Consider the following 21,986-nt stretch of genomic DNA (forward strand, 5'->3'; position numbering starts at 1 on the left):
GATTTGAATCATGGAGAGCTCTGTTGGGTGGCTCAGATCAGAGCTTTCCTGATCTCTGGGTTTGTGTTGAGTGAGTAGCAACAGTAATGCAGAGATTTTACTGGGGTTTCTTTGTTGTTGGCATTTTTTTCCCTACACCATCTCCTTGCCAGCTCCCAAAAAGCACAGCAGAGTTGCTGGTCACCCTGTAATGGCTTGTTTTCCCGCTGAGTTGAGCAGTACTGCTGCCACACGCTGAAAGCCATTATTAATCCTGGAAGATGTATGTCTAAGGCAGCAGCAATCCCATTTCCTTGCTGACAAATGTAGTTAGTGTGCCATTTAAATGGTTTACCTCTTCATGATGGTGTTCTAGCCTCTGCAGATTCAAAGCATTCTTATGGCCAAACTCTGACACCCAGTAGCTTCTCAACAGAAAGCACTTTTCAGCAGCCAGCTGGGCAAAGACAAGAGGTTTCCATTATTCTTCATCATATTTTTCAATGGTCATTATATTCAAAGCTTTATAGACATTAAAAATGAATAAATAAATAAACAATCAGCAGTTTAAGACCATGGTTCTGTCAGGGTGATTCCAGAGTCTCTTGACATATATAACCAAAACAGCTTTGTGCATGGAAAAAACACTTCTGGGGGAGTAAACCCCATTTGATGGAAATTCCTCAGAAACAGACAGCACCAGCACCATCTCCTAACCTCTGGGACTTTCTTAATGACTAATATCCACTGCAGTACTGCCCAGACTCGGGATCTCTTGAAATAAAAACAGGATCTGTGGTTCATCAAGAACCAACGTAGTCCAAATGCCCCACGTCATTATTTTGGTGTAACCACAACATGGAATAAGTCAAGTCATGGAATTCTCCCATTTCAAAATCCACAACCAGTTGCACCCTGCAACCTCCCTGAAGGGAGGCTATGCTGTTACTGATCTGTGGAGATGGCTGGCTGGCTGGCTTCATCATCACCTGTGCAATTGGAAATGGGACACACAAACACAAAAGACAAATCTTGGATGTACAACATTTTCTGCTACTACCAATGGTCAAGAAGGTGGGGCTTTGCACAGGACTATCATCTGCTTGTTCTGTGTCTTTGGGGATTTGCCTTAGGGTCAGTTAATCAAGACAGGAGACCCAAGGATATTGAGATATTGTCTGTTACCTAACAAATGATGGATCGCTGTGGCACTGGCCCGCAGTTATGAGTGACCCAGCTGTCCTGTTTTAAGAGAGAAGGCTGGTCTACTCTCTATTTTCCAGTAGTGATATTTATGCCTGAACCAGCACTTCTTTTCATCCTTCCTGATGTTTTAAAACTTTGTGTTAACTGTTCCCAGTGTCAGAGAGGTATCTTAGAAGGAGGAATGGATTGTTTTTTGTCAGATTAGAAAATATTTGCATTCTTTAAATACGTAAAAATTTAAGTTCTGCATGTCCTCACCCTACAATAGTCTTTTTGTTTTTTAAGGTACTGTCAAAGTGGTCATCACAGCAATACCTAAAATAAATAAATTAAAGGCTTCCAAGCTGTGGTTTTTAAACTGGTGACCCACACAATGGTTGTGGTTTACCCTGAAAAGCTAACACGCAATCTGTTTCCATATTTCCTCTGAAATTCTGTATGAGAGCAACAGTAGTTGTAAGAGATAATGTGAAGAGCAGACTGCATGATGCACTCCTACAAAATGGTAAAGATGCTTTCCTAGCTGTTAGTGCTGAGTGAGAAATGTTTTTCTCATCATGTGAAAACATCAAGATTCTGAATTCCCCACACCGCCCCGTTTATTCTATCCTACAACAGGATAAAGCTGAAACTATCTTTCCTCTTCCCGCCTCAAACACAAAATCATATTTAAAAAAAAAAAAAAGCTTTATGAAAAGGTAGAGGATTTAGGAAAGGAGAAAAAGGTTGTGAGAAATTAAGAGAAGACATATTTGGATTATGCAGTTTCTGGAATGTGTCCCTGTAGTTTCAGAGGCCTGACCTGCCTACTTCCTGACTGTTGTAGGGGCTAAAAAAAATGTCCTGAACTTTACAAGCCTTTTGAGGAAACTTTTTTCTGTGAACAGTTGAGAGGAGTTGTGTTGACCACTTCTGAAGGCTGCATGAACTTAAAGTGCTTTTCTAGTCCTTAATTTTTATGCAGTTTATAACCGTGACAGTCAATAGGCTGTCTGTACCCTTTAGGATTGCATGGCCCAAGTCACAGAAAATTGGGTGAAAAGCGTGAGATGCAGTCTTTTTGAGTATTGTTGTCATTAGCCTCAAATTATTTATTGCTCATGTACCCAGACTAGGTACTAATAAAGATTTAAAAGGGAGAGGAAAGAAAGGTATTTTTATCTAGAATAGTAAACTGGCATTTTTGGGCTGACTTTTTAAAAATGGGGTTTTGACATCTAACTCCATGAATATAAATGTTAAATGCTTTATCTTTTTTTTATCTTGATTTTAGATTATTTTGTGTGCCTGTACAGGGACCTTTATCTGAAAACCATTGTTAATACTGCAAGGGCAGGACTGCACTTATGGTGTGCTGCTAAATCCATTATAAATGCTTGCCTTGAGAGATTTACAATGTGCCTATTTTAAATTTCTTTGAGTTAAAAGTTTGCAAACGCCAGTCGTTAGGCCTGGTGGGAATTTGAACTGCTTCTTTGTTTCCGTAGGTCTGTTTGCTAAGTTTGTGAGATTCTCTGAAAGACTGTTTTTTTCTAAACAATGCTATTTTTTTTCCCCTATAAACCGCTCACCACACAGACACTCTGTTTCCTAGGTAACTTGAGTGCAGATTGAATTTCTTCCATATTATCTTTGTTCCTATATCATCTTTCTTATTTATTTTAACCTCTCCTATCATCTTTCTTACCAATTCTTTGGGCTATTGTGTGTTTTTTTGCAGTTTTCCGTGACCTGTTTACCCCTTTGTCCATTTGCATTTCTGAAAGGACGCGTGAAAAGTTTCTTATGCAACGTGTCTTTGTATTTGAACATATGTGACAATTGAAATGCTGTATTGCTACTGTCTCTTTTGTGATAGCCATGTTCCAGTGCATGGTGGGTAGGTGTATAAATGAGCTGTAATTGCTCCCGAGTGTGAGGCTGATCCAAAAGGACACCTGTGTCCTGCAATGCAGCAAGCAAAGTCCAACCTTTTAGCGTGTGAAACTGCAGGATGCCTTTCAATCAGATACTGCAAATCCTTTTTCAAATGACTAAACATTTTTAAAAGATGCTAAAATACTGGGGAAATTAAATTGAAGGAAATAGTGTAGTTTTTTTAAAAAAATTGAATGGTTTTCAAAGAGAACTGATTATTTGTGCACTTACTGCTTATTAGAAGAAGCTTCTTGGGCACTTACAAAAATGCCTTGCTTATGAAATATATACCTTAAACCCTGGGTAAAGGCTTTTTTTTCTGATGTGGTACTTGTGGGGCCTGACCATTTGCTTTTGTCATGATTTTTTTTTTTTGGATCCCCAGGTCAGAGATCAGTTGAGTTCTCAAACTTGTAATTAGTTTGTAGGCAGATGCATTAGCATGTGTACAGTGAGCAGTCATGTAAATAAAAGTGTTCAATAAAAGTCATCATGGTGTTTTTCCTGAATGCTTCTACAGATATGAGGAACATTTTCTATTTATTTATATGTGATCTAAACAGACAAGGAAGTATAAAGAGGTTTTTAACCTATTTTTGCTTATGCATCTGAATCTTCTAAGTAAAATTTTGAGAGTCTAGTTTATAATTTTTGATCTACAATTGCTTAAACATGTATTTGAAGTTCTGCAAATGCATAACTTTTTGCAATTTTAGCCTGTGATTGTGATTATGTTTATAGTGTGATAGTGAATTGCTAAATGAACCTTGTACCAGGAGCACTGACCATGGACATCAGTTAGCCCCTTTTATATGTATCTGCTCATGGTAGATTTGAGAAGTAGAGTTGGGGTTTATCTTTTTATGGAGGAGGGTTTAGTCTGATGTTTTCAGTTTCAAAAGGCACTATTTTGAATAGTAAGTGGAAGAGATTGTTTCAAATGCAGTTAGAGGAAAAAAAAGTGCTTATAAAGCGTTGAGAAGTGGCTAGTGATTGCATAAACTTATTTTAAGGCGTATTTATGTAATACATTTAGTTACACATCTGTAATACTTTTGTCATCAGTTCAGTGCAAGACTCTAGAGGTAGCCATTTCCCTGTTTCTGCCTCCTTAATCGCCTTAATGATTCCACAGGCCCTCTCTGTGTATCACATCTGTACAGGGCTTTAAATGCAGAAACTGTGCTTCAGTGTTCACGCAAAAATTGTTAACCATTAATGTATGTATTGATTAAAATAGATTCTCATTGTTTACCTGGCATCAGATGCTAATCAGCCTTGGTGGGTCTGTTGAATGTATATGTGTACAATAACGATTACGTAGTGTATCTACTCCCCCATTTTTCTCTGACATATATGCAGTTATAGGTGAAATGGCAATAACAATCTAGGAAAAGGCAGCACTTTAAGCCACCATGGTGTTTCAACACTGAATGATTTAAATTAAACCACAGAAGTGCACCTGTTTGGTAAGGACAAAGATATATTTGGTAGTTACTGATGCTTCATATGCTCTTTTTCTAGCAAAATATTGACTAATGTCACTAAATCGACAGAGTAGATCACAATACTATTTTATTTGCTTTTTGTAAAGGATAAAGAAGACAACTGATTACATATTGGAAAAACAGCAATTTAAATCAATGGCCAACTCTCTTCCACAGCACATTCATGTTTGATAGTGGTTGCACTTGGATCTGTGTCCTCCCTCTTGTCCTTACTCTCTGTATTTTGTATTCCGTACAGAAACCCTGTGTAGGTCTGATTAATAAGTTGCTTCCAAAGTTTGCACAAAGTATTCAGTGGCAAAGAAATGATAATTTGATCAGTAGAATCCCTTGTTAGGATGATCTTGGGATTCTTAACCTCCAGATAGCTATTTGAGTCTCTAAGAAAGTCACATCCTGGATTTAGGTCATTAGTTTTCTCTTTAAGCTGACAATCTCATCAAGCTGCTCCTTTTAAGCACTGCTACTCCCTAAGGGCAACCTTTCTGGATGTCCTTGGAGCAAGGCATTTAAGACTAGATATGCAGCTTATGCCACTTGGCACCCTTTTGAAATGCTGGGACTTCAACAGCACATGTTTTACAAGCTTCCCCTCTTCCTTCCTTCCTTCCTTTCTAAAGAGGAGAGTGGTTAATTCTGCCTTTCTTTTACTTGAGCATCCATATTTCTTTTAATTCCCTCTAATGATTCTCAGTTGTGAAGGTTTATATATTTATATTTACTCTTACCTGAATGATATTTCAGTGAGAATGCAGACATGGCAGCCAGCTCTGCTATTGTTTTAATGAGCTGTGCTTTCTGTCCATCCACTGATGGCTTGCAAATCATTAAAATAGCTCCCTGGTAAGCACTCAGAGCATATTTCATCCGGGTTTCATTTTCTAATGTAGTCATAAGTGAGCTGTACATTGCATAAGCATGCACAAGTGCTATGGCAACAAGAATTAGGCGGCTTCTGAGAACTGCATGGTGTTAACCAAGGCAATATTTTCACACATCAGGCATTTGGGATGACAACAGATAATATGACTTTTGTCCATGCTGCCAGTGAGACATGTGCCAGCACTCTTGCTGAGACAAATATATGTTTATCCCTTTAATCAAGATCTCCTCTGCCATTTGACTGTTCTTTTCTCATCCAAGAGTAGAAGGAGCAAGGTTTATTGGGTGCAGCATCTTGCAAATCTTGTTTAATGTAAAAAAACTGGAACTGTGTATAAACTTTGCTGAGAGAACATTGGCATAATCAGATAAAGTCTATGATGTTAGTAAGCACTCTTTTATGTGCTTAAAACATGGCTGAAGCACTTTTGTAGTGCACTTTTTTGCTCTAGAGGGTTCCAAGCACTCTCTGATCTAAGATAATATTTTGGCTTTAGTCTGGTGAGTTTCAAAGCTCTCACTGTAGAGGAAAGAGGATTAACATATCTCAGTTGGTCCTGCTCATGCTGGTGTTGTGCAGTGTAGGTGAGCTGCTACTGTGCATCAGTGTTCTCTGGTTTGGTGAAAGGGAGAGTTAGCTCTTTCCATGCTTGGTGTGGAGACAGGTGTAATGGAAGTCTGACTGGCCAACAGCAGCAGCTCACCAGCCCCAGGTGTTTCTGCTGGGGACAGGACTCTCTCCTCAAGAGGAAGGGTGAACCTGACCATAAATACTATGTTGTCAATATGTATGAAGACAAAGTGTTGCTTGCACAGCGCAGTGTGTTGTGAAGGGGTTTGGAGGAGGATGTTCTGGCTTTGCTCACATGTTTTTCTTGCTTGCTATTGTGATACTCAGGCAATTACAGTCTCCATCTGTTTGGCCACAGCTCTGCTGCCCAAGGCTTTCCCACTCAGACTTATTGGTAGAGCAGCTCAGGAGAGCTGCTCGGTCAGTCTGAATCTGTTGTTTTGTTCACCTTTCCTATTTGTTCCATTTTCACTGAATCCAGGAGCTTTTAGAGGACTGGGTTCCTGTGGAAAGCTGGCAGAACTTCCAGTTCAGTAGAGCAGTAGGCAGATAGTGGGGGTGGTAACTTTCAAGAACTATGGCAGGTTGGAGAAGGCCATGTGCACAGATTTAATAGGTTTAAAGTTAAATCTGAGCAATCATTTCCAAAGTTTGGAGAATGCAGCTGTCATGGCAGTATTGAAGAAGAACACTTTTCCAGAGCGTTTCTTTCCTGAGGTGGGCAGGAATTGAGACATTGCATGTATTGAGTGAATCAGCGATGTTTTGAGGACATTTTGCGTCTCTGAGTCTTCCTGGGTTGCTGTAGTGGGGACTCTAGAGGTAGGAATGGCTCCATGAAGGACATACTTTGGTAAGGTAGGAGTTGTCTGTAGAACTTCTGGTTCAGGCAATAATAGTGATTATAGAAGAGTACTTTAGCAAAGCTTTTTTCACCCTCTCTGATGAAAGGAAGGGGTGGGGGAAGTATTTGGTAGTTATCCTGGAAGTTGAAAGTAAGTGGTATGTATTTTTACTTCTTCCATGGGCTTCAGCAAATTATTTACCTTATCACCTGCTTAAGCTAGAGAGAATAGTCTTTTAGTTTCTATTTGGACAGCCATTGCCTTTATAGAGAGACTGTATAAACCATTGTTTCCCCATTACAACTTAAATACATTGATAGAGTAGGTAACCTTCAGTGGGAGAAAGATCTTTTGGATGACAGAATTATGCCTTTTTAAAGGTAATGGAACTGCTATAGCTGTATAACCCTATACTTAAAGCATAAAAAGAGCTCAGGACTAACGATATTCCATTTATTTTCAATACTATGTTAGCCACAGCAACACTAACTAGAAGGCATTTCTCCCACATACACTCTCCTTACTGCATTTGTTCTCTCAAATGCTGACTGGAGACCATGCATTTACCACCACCACCATAAAAACAAGAAGTAACAAACCTTGCTGATATTGGAGGAGATTGGGACATTTAATTTATTCATGTTTCTGAAGCAATCAAAGTTTTTATGTAGCTAGGCAGCTGTATCTGTAACAACACTGTGCTGGTTATTTTTCTGGGCTTCTTGTTTAAATGTTCACTTACACTAAAAATGACTGCTTTCTCAGAATCTTGATCTTTAGAGATGACCATCTCTGTGAAGAGTACTTTCATTACTTGAACAGAAAAGGAATTGTCTGTCAGCAGAGCCCTTTCTTCTCTATTTCTTCTCCAGCTGAGAAGGAATAAGCATCTCAGAGAAAATAACTCTCAATAGAATTTACATTTAATTTGTTTCCCTAATGGCACATAGCCTCTCATTCACCTTTCCTTGGGTGCAGGTAAGAAATGAATTTTAGGAAACATAATTTTGCAAATATCTCTATATGTAGGGAGGAGGATTATTTTTCTAAGAAAAATTATCACCTAGCTAGCTATGAACTGAAGCCTTTTGGGTATTCTGTTCAGGTAAGTGAAAGCATCAAATTGAAAACGTGAGATGTATTTTAAAGTATTTGTATGGCTAAAGAGAGAAGCAATTTAATATGCATTATTTAAGTATTTCTTTAGCTTTTTATCATCAGTGTCCATTTTGAATTTCACTGACTCATCCTCTATTTGAAACATTAATGGCCAGAATAGCATAACATGAGGATATTGAACATGCAAAAAGATGTATGATAGATAATATCATAGTATTGTGTGGGGAGTAATTAATCTACACTCCTTGTTATGAGGGTATGTGAGTGTTTGAGCTGACTGTGAACAAAAGAAGATGGGGAGGAAGGACCAGAAGGTCTGAAGCTGGTCCCTCTTGATGTAACATGGTTAGGATGGTATGTGGTCTTTGTTGCTAAAGGTGATGAGAAGTGTGTAACCTGAATAAGCATTGACAGGAAAAGAAGTGCCACTATTATTTTACTGAGATTGTCTGATGCAGTTTGTTTTATTTTCATTTCTCCTTTACTGATGTGACACATAAGATCTTCAAGCCAAAGGCTGTCTTCTATAAGGCTTACATTTTGCTTGGGACAATGGGACATCTATCCATTGCTCAGCTAATGATTCTGCAAGAGTCCAAATCATTATAGGTAATAATGGAGTGATACATGAGTAATATACTTTCACAAAAGTAATTTGTGTTTGAGCTACCTAATCTTTTCTGAGCATGGAAATTAAATATCATTACTATTAAACATGGCCATTGTTCCTGCTTATACTGACATTTTACTCATGATTTTTATGGTAACGAAAGCTGTTTGATTGCTTTTGTTTAGTGTGTTTTGTTTCTCTCTTAGGCTCAAAATGCACAGCAGCTCCATGAGAGGATCCAGTCTTCTAGTATGGATGCAAAGTTAGAAGCACTGAAAGACTTAGCCAACTACTCACGGGATGTTACGTTTGCCCAAGAATTTATAAACCTGGATGGCATTTCCCTCCTAACGCAAATGGTTGAAAGTGGCACAGAGTAAGTATGCTGCTTAAACTCTGGCATTCCTTCTGTGTGGGGTGATTTCATGCTCTCTGAGTTGAGAAATTAAATATCTCAAGACGTCTAGGCTGCTAGGATAGTATATTAATTATCAATAAGATACCGTTTTCTCAATTTCCCCTAACAATGGGCTGGTCAGGACTGGGGATGAGCAAAAGGAAGTCATAAGTACCACCTGTGCCATAAAGTTTGGAGAGACTGGGGTCTTAGTTTCTTTTGTCTATTCATTGGAATGTCAAGAAGCCATTGAAAGTATATTTAAAGGCTGATATTTAAGTTATATCACCTAAAAACTATGTTTTAATTGTCACGTTACTGAGAATGTGTGTGGTAAAACCCAAACGTAAAAAATGCTTTGCTTTATTTCCATTTTTTATTGTTTTGATTCTGAATGGGGTTTTTCTAATACCAGTTGGGGGTTTTTTTGACATGAAATTGAAAGCTGACCTCTAAAAATACACTCATTCTTTACCAGAGCACCTTACCAAATTTCATCATTGGTGAAATTCAGGACCAAAGTCCTGAGAAAGTGTCCATCAGCTTTATGTGGAGGGTGCAGCAGAAAAGTAGCAACTGGATTGTTGCACTATTAAATTATTCTCTAGCAGTAAGCATTTGATTTCAAGTGAGACATTTGCACTCAGTGTCAAGCTTTACTACACAGGAAGAAGTCACCCCATCTCCTGAGAGAAAGAAAACCTAAATTAGTTCAAATCCCCTCACAAATGTGCTCATGGTCCCTTGGATTCAAAGAACTAGTGCTAGGAAAACTAAAAAAAGAAAAGCAAAAGTATTAAGTGGTCTTTGAAATGGAAGACAAATGGTCTTGTACAAGATATACTGTGCATTTTCCAAAGAAAATTGACTACTTTCTAGAATCCAGTAGTCTATAGATTGGGCAGTGTAAAAACAGTCTCTCCGTGATCCCTGCCCATTGTGGGGTTAATGGATTATGGGACTCAGAATCCTTATTGTCTAACTACAGCTACATACTCAGTTTCCAAAAGCTCATGGTTTAATCTTCAGCATTTTGGGGCTATAGCCTTATTCTTTGCAGTGATGCAATCTGTGGCACACATCACCTATTATGCCACTTTGAAAAAAGAAATGCTTCTAGTTACCAAATTTGTCAACTTGTCTTTTATTCATGTGGCATTTGTTGTTTGTGGTTCAAATTAAGTTTAAAAGCAAAGACAAGTTTAAGTTGATATAAACACATGTAAGCAGTTGCTGTACTAATGAAAATTATTCCAAATGGGCAGGCTCATATGCCTGTGAAGATCAGAACACAGGAAAATTAAGAGTCACAGCCCTTGTGGTTTATTTTCCTGTGACGTTATTTAGGTTTAATGGTTTAACTTACTCCACTGCAGAAGGTATTTAAACTAAAGCATTTCATTTTCCTTTGAAACAGACAGGGAAAATTCACATTTTTATGACCTTTTCTTTTAACTGCATTAAGACTATAGCAAATGCCCTCTTCACCCTTCAGATGTGTTTGTACTGCTGTTTTCTAGCTGTTGGATGAGCCAAGCTGTAGCAGACAGGTCTGGATTAAAAATAACTATCTGGGAGGGAAATTACTAAAGGCAATACCACTGTTGAAAGAACTGCCTAGCAAATTATACCCTGTAATAAATCCTGACCGAAGGTATAAGTTTTCAAACCACACAGCAGGCTTGTAAACTGGACATATGAGCAGAGTTTACTGGCTTTTTTTTTTTTATTATTTTTTAAATTATTTTGTTTTTTTTGTAAGTGGCTGCATTTTGAGGGATTTAAAGTTTTTCTTTTTAGATGATGCAATGTGTCATTAAAAATGCATTGATTGATCTACCTGCCTAATGTATTTATCAGTGTTTCTGTCTGTGGGGAGAAATACTCTTGAGTTTGGGCATTGGACAAAGACTCAGACTTTAAGAGTTTCCAGAAGCTTCACGTGTTGATGAGCTCTTGGTACTCACTGCAGTCTTTCATGTTCAGCAGCCTAGACATTCTGCAGCTCCTGAGGGTGTCAGCAGGTCAGGTTTTTCCAAGTCTGGTTTTGAAAAGGGAGTAGTAAAGCAAGGACATCTGTGCTGTGCTGTACATTCCCTTCTGCTTTTATACTGTGCATCACTGGCTGATGAGTGCATATTTAACAGGACTTGAGATTTGATGAAAGGAGCAAACACACACAGGCACAGCAGCCTAAGCCTGCCACAGTGCTTCTGCTTTCCTTTCTCATCTCACTTCAAGGTACTGACTCTGTTCCCTCACATCAGGGTCTGTCACTCGCTGCTGTGTCAGCACACTAAACAAAAAGACAAACTGCCTCCTCAAAAGAAAGAAAAGAAACTTTTTTTTAATTCAGTGCCCTAGGCTGTCAAAGAAAGGCAGCTGGAGTCACTCAGTTGTCTTCTTAAGGTCTGTTCTTGTTTTAGCTTAGACTCTGCACTATTGTTAATAAGAGGTCCCACATAAGATGCTCACTGGACAGATAAATCAAATTGAAGGCCTCCTTGCCATTGCTCCCAACCTTGGCTCAGCACCCTCAGCAAGGTGGCCTTGTGGGCTGTGTGGCTGACAAGGTCACCAAAATGCTTCAGAACATAAAGCTTTTCTCTGCTCCCATAGGTGAACCTACACAATTACACTAGCATTATAAAGGGCAGGGGGCAGGTATTAGAGGAGAAATGAGGAGCCAGAAATTTCTGAGTGTGGCAGAAACTTTTTTCATAGCCCAGTTTTAGAAGACAATGTATTTTATAAAGATGCATTTAAAGTATGTCTTCACTGTGGAGTTATCTTAGCCAATTTGGTGCTACTCCTGTACAGCCAGCCTTGTTGGAATGAGGCAATGAGCTACCCATACAGCTGAGACAAACCTAATGCCTTGGTGTGCTGAGAGATGACCCAGCTCCCTGCCTTCTTTTTCCATTTCTTGTGTTAACCCCTGTTCTTCAGCCCAGTCTTGCTTTTTTTTTTTTCCAGGAGTGGGTTCCAGTGTCTGTGTCCTTCACAAAGCTGATCCAGCCTGTTAACTTATGGCAAAGTACATGTTATGTTAGAAAACAACCTCTCTGAAATTAGTTTTCTTTTCAGTTAGGGACTTGAAGAAACAAGAGAGGAACTGGTCGTGAGTGGACATGGCAGAAAAGACCGTTTTTTTTGTGGCAGCAGACCATTACATTGGCCTAGGTGTGTCACTGAGCAGGCATGGGACATTCCCTATGGGGTGGCTGCTGGTGTTCTGCAGGGATCCCCTGTGTGTGCTGTGCCAGCTGCCCCTGGGTTGATGCAGCTGGGAACAGCCCTGCATCTGTAAGCCCAGGCTGAGTGGTGCCTCTGTTCACGGTGTGCTGCAGCTGAGCTAGAAATCCATGAATTTTGTTAATTCAAGCTTTATTCTCTATTTTCCCCAAAGGGCCAGGCAGTGCTCATTAGAAGTGCCATCGTGCTCAGTGCAAAGTTGCTCTGAGGTTTTCTTTGCACATGGGTTTCGTGTTAGAGGCAGCTCTTAAGTTATAATTTGAGTGTGTAATTAAGTTTTACTGGTTAGCGTCTGGAAAACAAGACTGCATCTTTCTATATAACTTTCACTGAGGAAGAGGCCTATGTTTTATTTATAGTTGGCTTTGTTTATTGTGCTACTTAGTCATTATTTCAGTGCAGCTGATGACTATTAAAGTACAGTGACCAGAGTAAGAGAATGTAAATCCCTGGGTTTCTAGTTACTTCTGTTTCATTTCTCAGGTGATGAGAACGAGTGGTAATATAAAAAGCTGACAAGAAATAACAGTGTTTCCTAGTTAGTTTTCCATATTTTATATTGCTGAATATTGAAGAAATGCATTAGAGGATAGAGAACTGTGGGCATGGTGTGTGCAAGCACAAAGTTATAGGGCTTGGTGGTAGGGTGCATGGGCCCTAGTGAAGCTGAGAGTGCATCTTGTCAATATGAATATATTTATATCAGCAGAGATGCAACGTCTCACAAACTGTCCACATGTATCTTGATCTTGTTGATTGAGATGGCTTATCTTGTTTTTCCTTCAGGGGCATTCTTCCTTCCACAGCATTGCTACCAGTCTTATTAAATGAAAAAGGGGAAAAAAGTAGTTTTATGTTTGTTTTTATGGTTTGGGTGACTTATAAATTATAGAAAAGACTGCAAGACAAGTCATAAAGTACAAGGAAATTCTGATTCCATTCTATAATTATCCATTACGTCCAATCATTCCTCAGACTGTGCATTTTTGCATTACCAAAGAGTGGGGTGGATGTGTGCATATAGAGTTTTCTTTTCTGAGACTTTCAGAAAGTGATTTCCACAGAACTCCTAATGCTAAACTTTTTTTTCAGAAGCAAGTCCATGCCTAGCTAAGAGGAGCTGACTGTGCAGTCCATCTGCTTGGGTGTACAGACTGTCTAAAGGGGAAGTGTAAGGGTGTGCTGCTTCTGCTCCCCCCTCAGAGTGCAGCACCCTTAAATGGGGCAGAAAGTGAGCTGAGTCTTAGATATCCTGATGACTGATAAAAAATATGTGCAGGAACCAAGGTGGAAGAAGGAATCATGTCTTCTTGCTACCACAAGTGTGATAACACAGTTCTCTCACTCAGAGCTGTGTTCCACAGTCGAGCCTAGAACCAGTGTTCCAGAAAACCATGTCTGTACAGATAGTCCTTCTGATGTAGCAAAGGACTGTTAAAAGTCATGGGGTTTCTTTTTTGATGTATCAGAATAGTTGTGCCACTGGAACAGACTCTCAGCCTTCCTTAGATGGAAAAAAATCCCTCATAATGGAAAAGGAAAACATAATTCACACACTGTAAATATTGAAAGACCAAAGAGTTGATAAAAGGAATCTATATTTTTTTTATTACTAGTAATAATAATAAGGGTGATCTCATGACTGGGAGGGAAAGGAGGAAGGTCTATGAACAATTTTCAGCATTTTTTTAATTGGCATTGTTCTGATCTCTATGACTTGTCATTTGGCTGAAATAACACACAGTTTCTGCCAAAAAAAAAAAAAAAAAGAGATTATGCTAAGCCTAGCTGTCTTGACAGTAACGAGAACAGAATTGTTTCTGCTGCTGTTGAGAAGATTGATCTTCAGACATCTGCTTCATCAAGGAGGCTGTGCTGAGCAGCTTGATTGTCATACAGCCATGTATGGAACACAGGAACATGCTAGTTGATGCTGCTAGGACAAGGTAGCAGGTAGCCTGGTTTTAATTATAAGAGCTGCAATTGCTTATTATGCAGATTGGAGGAAAAAAACCACCTTGCTTTTAATTATAATAGTTGTTAAATTTTGCCATCTTCCTATTGGAAATGATAAATGCAACTAGATCAAGTGCATGTAAGCTTCTAAATAAATGTATATTTGTATGGGTGTTGTATCTTGACTAAGAGGAGCCTTCTATTGAGCACATGCAGTTGCAGAGCTGGCTGCTGTACAGCTGGAAGTCTCTGAGAGATCAATTGTGCTTGCTTTAAGGACAAGTTGCATTGTTCAGTGAAATTTTAGCTCTTGGCTTCTCTTACAGAGATAATACTTTATACCAGCCCGGTGGAAAACTGAAGACAGATAGATTTGGAGTTATTCCGACTTTAGCACAATTTTTGGGACAGTTGCTCAAATACCTGCTGGTGGTTTTTTCCATCCTAGTCTGATGAGTATTTCAGCAGTGCTGTCAAAACTTTTAAGCTGCCCCTGCTCACATTAACTTGTTCCTGTCCTGCTTCATCTGCGGAATTATACCAGTACTGTTTCTACCATGCTGGACTGGAAAACTGGTGTAGGTTATGAAAAGTGACAGTAGAGGCTACTTTTAATACAATATTCCTTAACCCAGTTTAGTTCCCTCATTGAGCTCACAGCATCGACCCAGAAAACTGTTGTGCAAGCACAACTCACTAGATAAATGGAAAATGAATTATCAGAAGATAGGAACAATACCAAGCTAGTTGGTTTTGGCCACTATATAAAGTAGTCCTTTTTCACCCTTCCTGGCTACTGGCTGTGTAGTACCTGCTCCCTCTCTTGTTCAGCTCCAAAGCTTATTTGACTCCTCCATGATGCAATTCAATTTGCTAAACTGTCAGAAACTCAGCCAGCCAATGGAGGGAGGAAATTAATTTGTATTTTTGACAACACAGGGTTTTAAACAGGCTCAACTATTCCTGTGAAGCTTCACCTGGAAGCATAGATTACTTAATCTGACATTGCTGCCAAAATCAATTCTTTTCCAACAGGGGTTTTACACAATCTTCATTTTTTAGTGCTTCTGTAATGTCGGGAGAGGGTGACTATTGTCTATGAGGCAGAAATCCAAAAGAGTACATAAAATCAGGTAATCCTACTATACCACTGTGGAGATGGTAATGGCAGGAGAATTAAAAAAGGCTGCAGCTCCATCTTTCAGTGCAGTTTCCATAAAGAAAGAAGGTGGAGTAGATTTTTTTTTTTTCTGGAGTGGCTTTTTTTGTTGGTTTACTTCCCTCCTGCTTGCTCTATTTTGGGTTTGTTTCCCCATCAGTCTTCAGGCTTGGATTACACCCTCCCTCTCACCACACACAAGTACAATTTTCCTTACATCTTTTACATATGCAAAAAGCACACACTGTAGGCTTTAGATAAAATCGTCTCACTTGGAAGGGACCCAGAAGGATCACCGAGTCCAACTCTTGAGTGAATGGCCCCTACAGGGATGGAACCCACAGCCTCGGTGTTACTAACACCGTGCTTTAACTGACTGAGTGAATCTCAAGGTCATCTGAAGGTGGAATTGTCAAAGATCACCTTTTGGAGGGAAGAGAGGGACAGGTGCTGGTCCCCCCCATCCTAAACACAATTTTTCCAGGGTCAGGTTTTTTTTACTTTGCCTTACTTTGTGTTTGAGAATATTAGCATTTAAATGACCCCTTTTAAATGATGATATCAACACCCTGTTGACAGGAACAGGGATGAGGAGAGGAGACAGTTTTACTGGGTTCTGTTTGGCAACCTCTTTTGTAAAATGTTTTAGGAAGAGTAACTCCAGCAGTGGATATATATATTTCCAAATATTCTCCAGAGTACGAAGGTGGGCAGAACAAATTTTTTATTTTTTGTTAACTCCAAAGAAAACTGTAGTATCTGAAAAACCAAGGAAAATAAGGGGAAGAGCTTAAAATCTCCACTTCTGCAACTTTCCAGGATGTTTTTGTCTATTGGACTGTGTATAGCTGTGGAATGCTGTGGTGGCTGTGAGGAGCCTGAGGGCTGCCGTGTAACTTAATAGTAATTTTGTAGATTATTCCAGGTAAAAACATTTCCCAGAATTCATATTCTTGTGATAGCCACACCTGTTACAGACAGAAGCCAGAAATTTATACTCTTGGATTTTTCTTATCTTATTCCTAAACACTGCCTGTTATATAGAATATGCATTATCTTTGGGTTTGCCTGAAAAGCAATAATGATAATGATGCTTTAAAGTGGCTGGCAGGTCATTCATCCATCATCCCATCAGTGCTTCTGTAGAGGAGGAAGTTTTTGTGGACATCTTCCACTTTTGTTAACAGTGACCCTCTTTGGGGTCACAATGCATGAAAAGCTTTTATCCTCAGTGGTACTCTTACACAATTCTGCTCATGTTCAAACAGTGCAGGCTCAGAAACAATTATTGTGCTGAAGTGGTGTGACTGCTTTAAGTCTTGATATCATTAGCTGCAGTGGCTCCACACTGGCTTCCACAATGGGACATTTTAGTTTTTTACCCCAGTTCAGATAAATGCTTCCTGTGCACTGTGGGTTACTCCAGCTGGGGTGTAGGTTTGGGGTATCTTTACCATTTTAGGCACATGAGCAGATAGGAGTTCATCTAGTCCGGTCCCTGCTAAGTTGGTCTCTGTTGGAAACTGCTCAAGGTGCAACCTGCAGTATTTGAGCAAGTAGTAAATCTGTGTGCTTGAGAACGTAAAGGAGAACTCACTGCTGCTTCTTGAGATTCATTTTGGAAGTATATCACAAAGTTACAAAGTTCCTTTGAGGCCAGACAGGGAACATATTATGGTAGAAAAATGTCTAACCTGGTAACTTTTCATTCATGTTATTTTGTGTTATGTTGGCATCTATTTTAAGATTCCTGCCCCTGTAAAACTTGCTGGTTTTGTCTTTCACCACTATAGAATCCCAGCCTTTCACAATTGCTATTTAATTTGCCCTTATAACATTTGCTTTTTGGCCATGGTTTTGTTCCTATCTGTGCAAGTGCAATTGAGGGATGTTTTCTTAAAAAAATAAAAAAAATCTATCTAACTATCTTTCTATCTATCTATCTATCTATCTATCTATCTATATCTATATCTATATCTATATCTATATAATATATATATATAAAATGGATGAAATATATGAATATAAAATATATATAACATATATATAGGTATATATATAGATATAGATATATATATAGATATAAAATATAAGATTTGAGCTAATTACAGTGTCTAGACCAGCAAGGCTTTCAGCATTTTTGGCCCAACCTTGGTAATTCACCAAGAAGGGCTCTACAGAGCTGTTTGGTTGCTACCACAGAGTCAGCCCTCTGGAAAAAAACAACAGTAATGTATATATAGAAAGGGGAAAACTGATGGAGGTGGCAGACTGTACTTAGTTCATTTCCAGGCTGACTTGCTGGAAGAATCAGCTTGGCTCCTCCTTGGTGACTTTTGTGTGGTCTGTGGGTAAATATGAGAGGAGCTCCTGCTCATTCCAGTTCCTGCTCTATTATGTTCTGGTTCAATGATGGATGAAAATAGCATGTGTTGCTTTAAAGAACAGCCTTCATCCACATCTTCAGTGGTAAAAGTCAATCTATAATCATGTGTTGCTGCACCATTTGACTTCCTAGATTGATTGCTGCTTTAGTCACACCAAAGCAACAAAAATCAGTGGAAATTGTTTGATTTAACACAATGGCTATCTTTCCTCTGAAGTAAAAAATTTGTCTTTGTATTGCTACACCAGAAAAGTCATATAATTCAGTTATTGCTGTGCATTATTTTAAGTTTATATTTTCTTTTACTTTGCACACTTTTTGACCTCAAGTTAACTGCTTGCTGACTAACCCAGGATGGATAAGAGATCTGTAAATGCTATGAGAGTTGCTGTCTAAATGTTTTGGTTTAGGACTTAGTTGTTTGTTCTGTAATCCCTGTCTCAGTCATGGAGAAAATGCTCCCGATTAGAGCCTGTTGTGAAAAATCTCTATCAAAACAGAGCCTGTCCTTTGAAATGCTACCAGTTTGCAGGCACCACACTTGTTTCTCTATAAGAAAAATACAGCTCTAATTTCAAGTTTGTTTTGCTGCTTAGCCAAAGTCAGCACCTGAAAGAAAGCAGCTATTTTAAAAAATGTCCTGGGAAGAGTGGTATGAGGTTTAGTTGACATGCTGCAGAAAGTTGCAAGGATCCATGAACATTTGGGAGATGACAAAACCCATTTGTTGTGGTGATTGTTCTTGGTGGTTTAGCAGAATCTGCCACAGCATGGATGCATTTTGTTTGCAGAAGTACAGAAGTGACATTCTGCTAAAGTTTGAATCTCCTACTATAGAAAATGTTTTGAATTTTACTTCTCATACAAGCATGTTGAGGGTATTTCCTCCCACTTTTTAAGGCAGTTTGATCATCAGGACTTTTTTTTTTTTTTTATCCATTATTACTGGCTACACAGATAGATGTTGTAGCATAAAAGAACCATGAAATCCAAGGGGAAAATCTTGCCACTTCTCTGATTTGAGCTAGGCTGTAGCCAGTCTGTGCTTGGATACATGGCAAACTGTGCCAGCTCTGTGGTCAGGCATGAGTATTGCAGCTCACAGATGGCAGAGGACTTCAAACCACTGTTCCTGTAATGCTCTCTGTGTTTTCTCCACTGATGGTTACACAAGCTAGCCCAAAAGCTGCCCTCCTTGAGACTGGTTCCTCTGGAAAAAGTGGGAGGAATTACTGCTTTACCAAAAGGAAAAAAAAAACCCAAATCTGTAGCCAGTTCCAGGAGAGAATTAGAGAATTGAATCAGTGATTGCAGAGCTTGTAGTCCTAGAGGTCTTCTGAGCTGAATGACACTGCTGTGAAGCTTGGTGTGAGGGAAAGTGCAAAGGGGAAGACCTGGGGAGAAGGTGCAGAAAGGAAAGAGGGACCTCTTAGCTGTGCTTTTGAATACTAGTCTGCCCAGTGTGGAACTGCAGCCAAGATTCTGGAATAAAACTGTGAAATAGATTTAGGAGGCACAAGAAGGGGTTAAGTAAGAGATATAATTTTTTTTTTTAAATTTCTTTCTAGCTCCCTTATTTTTTATATGCTTAAGTGGCGTTTTAGAAAAACAGTATCTATCTTTGGTGCCATTTTTACCATTTACCATCCTAGCTACACAACTTTCAACCATGCTAAAGACTCTGACATCAGTATTAGTGGTGGAGACTATAATTAAATAGGAGTTCACCGGGCACTGGGCTACATGTCGTTGAAAGAGGACAGAAAATGCTTAATGTGTAAATCTTTATTGTTTTCTATCACAGGTTTTTTACACAAATGCTTTACTAAATTAGAATGTCTAGATATGCTTTTTTCCTAACAGACATTAACACAAGTATTCTGAACAGATATTTCATATTGATTTGGAGTGTTTTTTACCAGTTACCGAACTGTTTCTGTTTACAGCAAATTGTTAGCAATTTACCTCCTCTTACTGTATGCGTGTCTGTGAATTTTATGGCTCAAGTATGGGGGGAGTTGTATGCAGTAAATAGAGTACAGGTGTTTTAAAGTGTTTTTCCTCACATGCAAGTTTTAATTTTGCAGACGATATCAGAAATTGCAGAAGATAATGAAGCCCTGGTAAGAACTTGATTAGATCATCACCTTGTATATTACCTCTTCTTTGCATGACTGAGTTCAGGCCCTTGCACTAATCTTTATATGTAAATACAACTGTGCATATTCATCAGCAAGTCTTCAATCTTCTCTGCTTTCTGTTCTTTGATGCCTGTTAAAATTTTCTGATGAAGCCTTTTTTTGCTTTGCCTGTGGAATGAGTGCTTAATTTCTGTAACTTCAGCAGGGGCTTTTACTATTTCTGAAGTAAGCTTTTTGTTTTGTTTTCTTTCTTTAATTTCAGAAAAAAAAAATCCCCACCTTTCCCAATTCCCCTCTTGAATTTCATTGGCTTATATGGTTAATAGTTGGCAATTTTAATGGATAGTGTTAGTGAGATGAAAAGTAAGGTCGTTGTCCCAGTCTGAATTCCTATAATTTGCTGTTCCCAAGTAAAGCTAATTGTTGCAGATAGCTGCATAAAAGAAAACTGTAAAATTGTAAATGGCCTCAATATCAGAATTTCTCTGCCTGTTTCCCTAATGATTTTGAACAGAATACTTCTGTTTGCTCAGAGTTAAGCACAGGCTTTGATAAATTGGAATCCCAAGAGGTGTTCTAATATCTTGACTGGCTTGCAAATTTGACATGTCAAGTATAGCTAAAACCCAAGGAAGCAAAAGAATAATCAATTAAGCATATGTCTGTCATTCTGAGAGCTTGGTGTGATTTATCATGCAGGAAATGTAGCTCCCCATCCAAACCTGGGCTAAATCAGACTTTCACAAATCCACTGTAGACCAAGTTTCAAAATGTTTATTTTTAAATCATTTTAATAAATAAATTATACAGTAAGAATGAATTTGGCAGGAAATTTAAATCCTTCTGCTATGTTCACTTTCTTAACCTAACACAAAGTAACTTGTTTCATAATAGAAAAGTTTAGATTATGAGGAAAATTGTTAAAGTGGCATGAGGCTTATGGAATTCTTGGCAGCATCAGCTTGGCAGCATGACCTGAAGGCTGTGCTGCCATTCAGCAAGACTGTGAAAGGCTGGACAGCTGGGCAGAGAGAAACCTAATGAGGTTCAAATAAGTGAAATATGTGGTCCTGCACCTGGGGAGGAATAACCCCAATCATCAGTACATGTTGGGGACTGACCTAGATGAGAGCAGCTCTGCAGAGAAGGATCTGGGGGTCTTGGAGGATGACAACTTAACCATGAGCTGGCAGTGTCCTTTGGGGCCAGGAGGGCCAATGGTATCCTGAGGAGACTGAGGCCAGCAGGTTGAAGGAGGTGATCCTCCCCCTCTACTCCACTCTAGTGGAGCCACATCTGGCATGCTGTGTCCAGTTCTGGCCTTCTCAGTACCAGAAAGTCATGGAGCTCCTGGGACAGGCCCATTGGAAGGTCACAAAGATAATTAGGGGTCTGGAGCATCTCTCTTATGAGGAGAGACTGCAGGAGCTGGGCCTATTTAGTGAGGAGAGGACTGTGAGGGGATCTCATTAAAGCAGATAGACATCTTTAAGACAAGTGCCAGCAGGATGGTGCCAGACTCTTTTTGGTTGTGCCCAGCCAAGACAAGGAGTGATGACTAAACTAACAGGAGGAAGAACTTTCCGTTGAGGGTGGCAGAGCACTGGATCAGGCTGCCCAGGGAGTTCATGGAGTCTCCCTCTCTGGAAACATTCCAACCCCACCTGGATGCGCTCCTGAGTAACCTGCTTTAGGTGACCCTGCCTTGGCAGGCTGAACCAGATGATCTTCAGAAATCCCTTCCAACCCTAAAAATTCTGTGATTCTATGATCACCCCTGCTGAGATAAGGTATCTTCTGTCCTTTTAGATGGTATTTCCTTACTGCTGTGAGAATAGTTCTTTGTGGAAGAATAGTTATAGTCTTTCAACACCTCTCTGTTTCCAAATTCCATTACACTGCAGGCTTCTATGGACTAAATTTGTCCTCAGGACAGTCCTGAAATAGTGACTTAAAATTGCATTGCACTCTGGTTTCAGGACCTGATCTAACTGATGACCTGAATTATTTTTTTTACACAGTTTAGTTTTGTTTACTTATGAGAACAAGGTTTTA

At 39.2% G+C, this 21,986-nt stretch overlaps 1 protein-coding gene across 8 annotated transcripts in view; it reads left to right on the forward strand.

Moving 5' to 3' along the window:
- Positions 1-21,986, forward strand: part of ELMO1 (engulfment and cell motility 1) — a 302,865-nt gene that overhangs the window by 77,799 nt on the left and 203,080 nt on the right. For all 8 annotated transcript variants that reach the window (XM_086847363.1, XM_086847353.1, XM_086847346.1 and 5 more), the window contains 2 exons: positions 8,844-9,013; positions 19,878-19,913. In XM_086847363.1, the coding sequence (XP_086703489.1) occupies positions 8,844-9,013; positions 19,878-19,913 (206 nt within the window). The remainder of the gene's footprint in view (positions 1-8,843; positions 9,014-19,877; positions 19,914-21,986) is intronic.

This window comes from Cyanistes caeruleus, chromosome 1 (assembly GCF_971803275.1).
Source record: "Cyanistes caeruleus chromosome 1, bCyaCae1.hap1.1, whole genome shotgun sequence".
Classification (NCBI taxonomy): Eukaryota; Metazoa; Chordata; class Aves; order Passeriformes; family Paridae; genus Cyanistes; species Cyanistes caeruleus.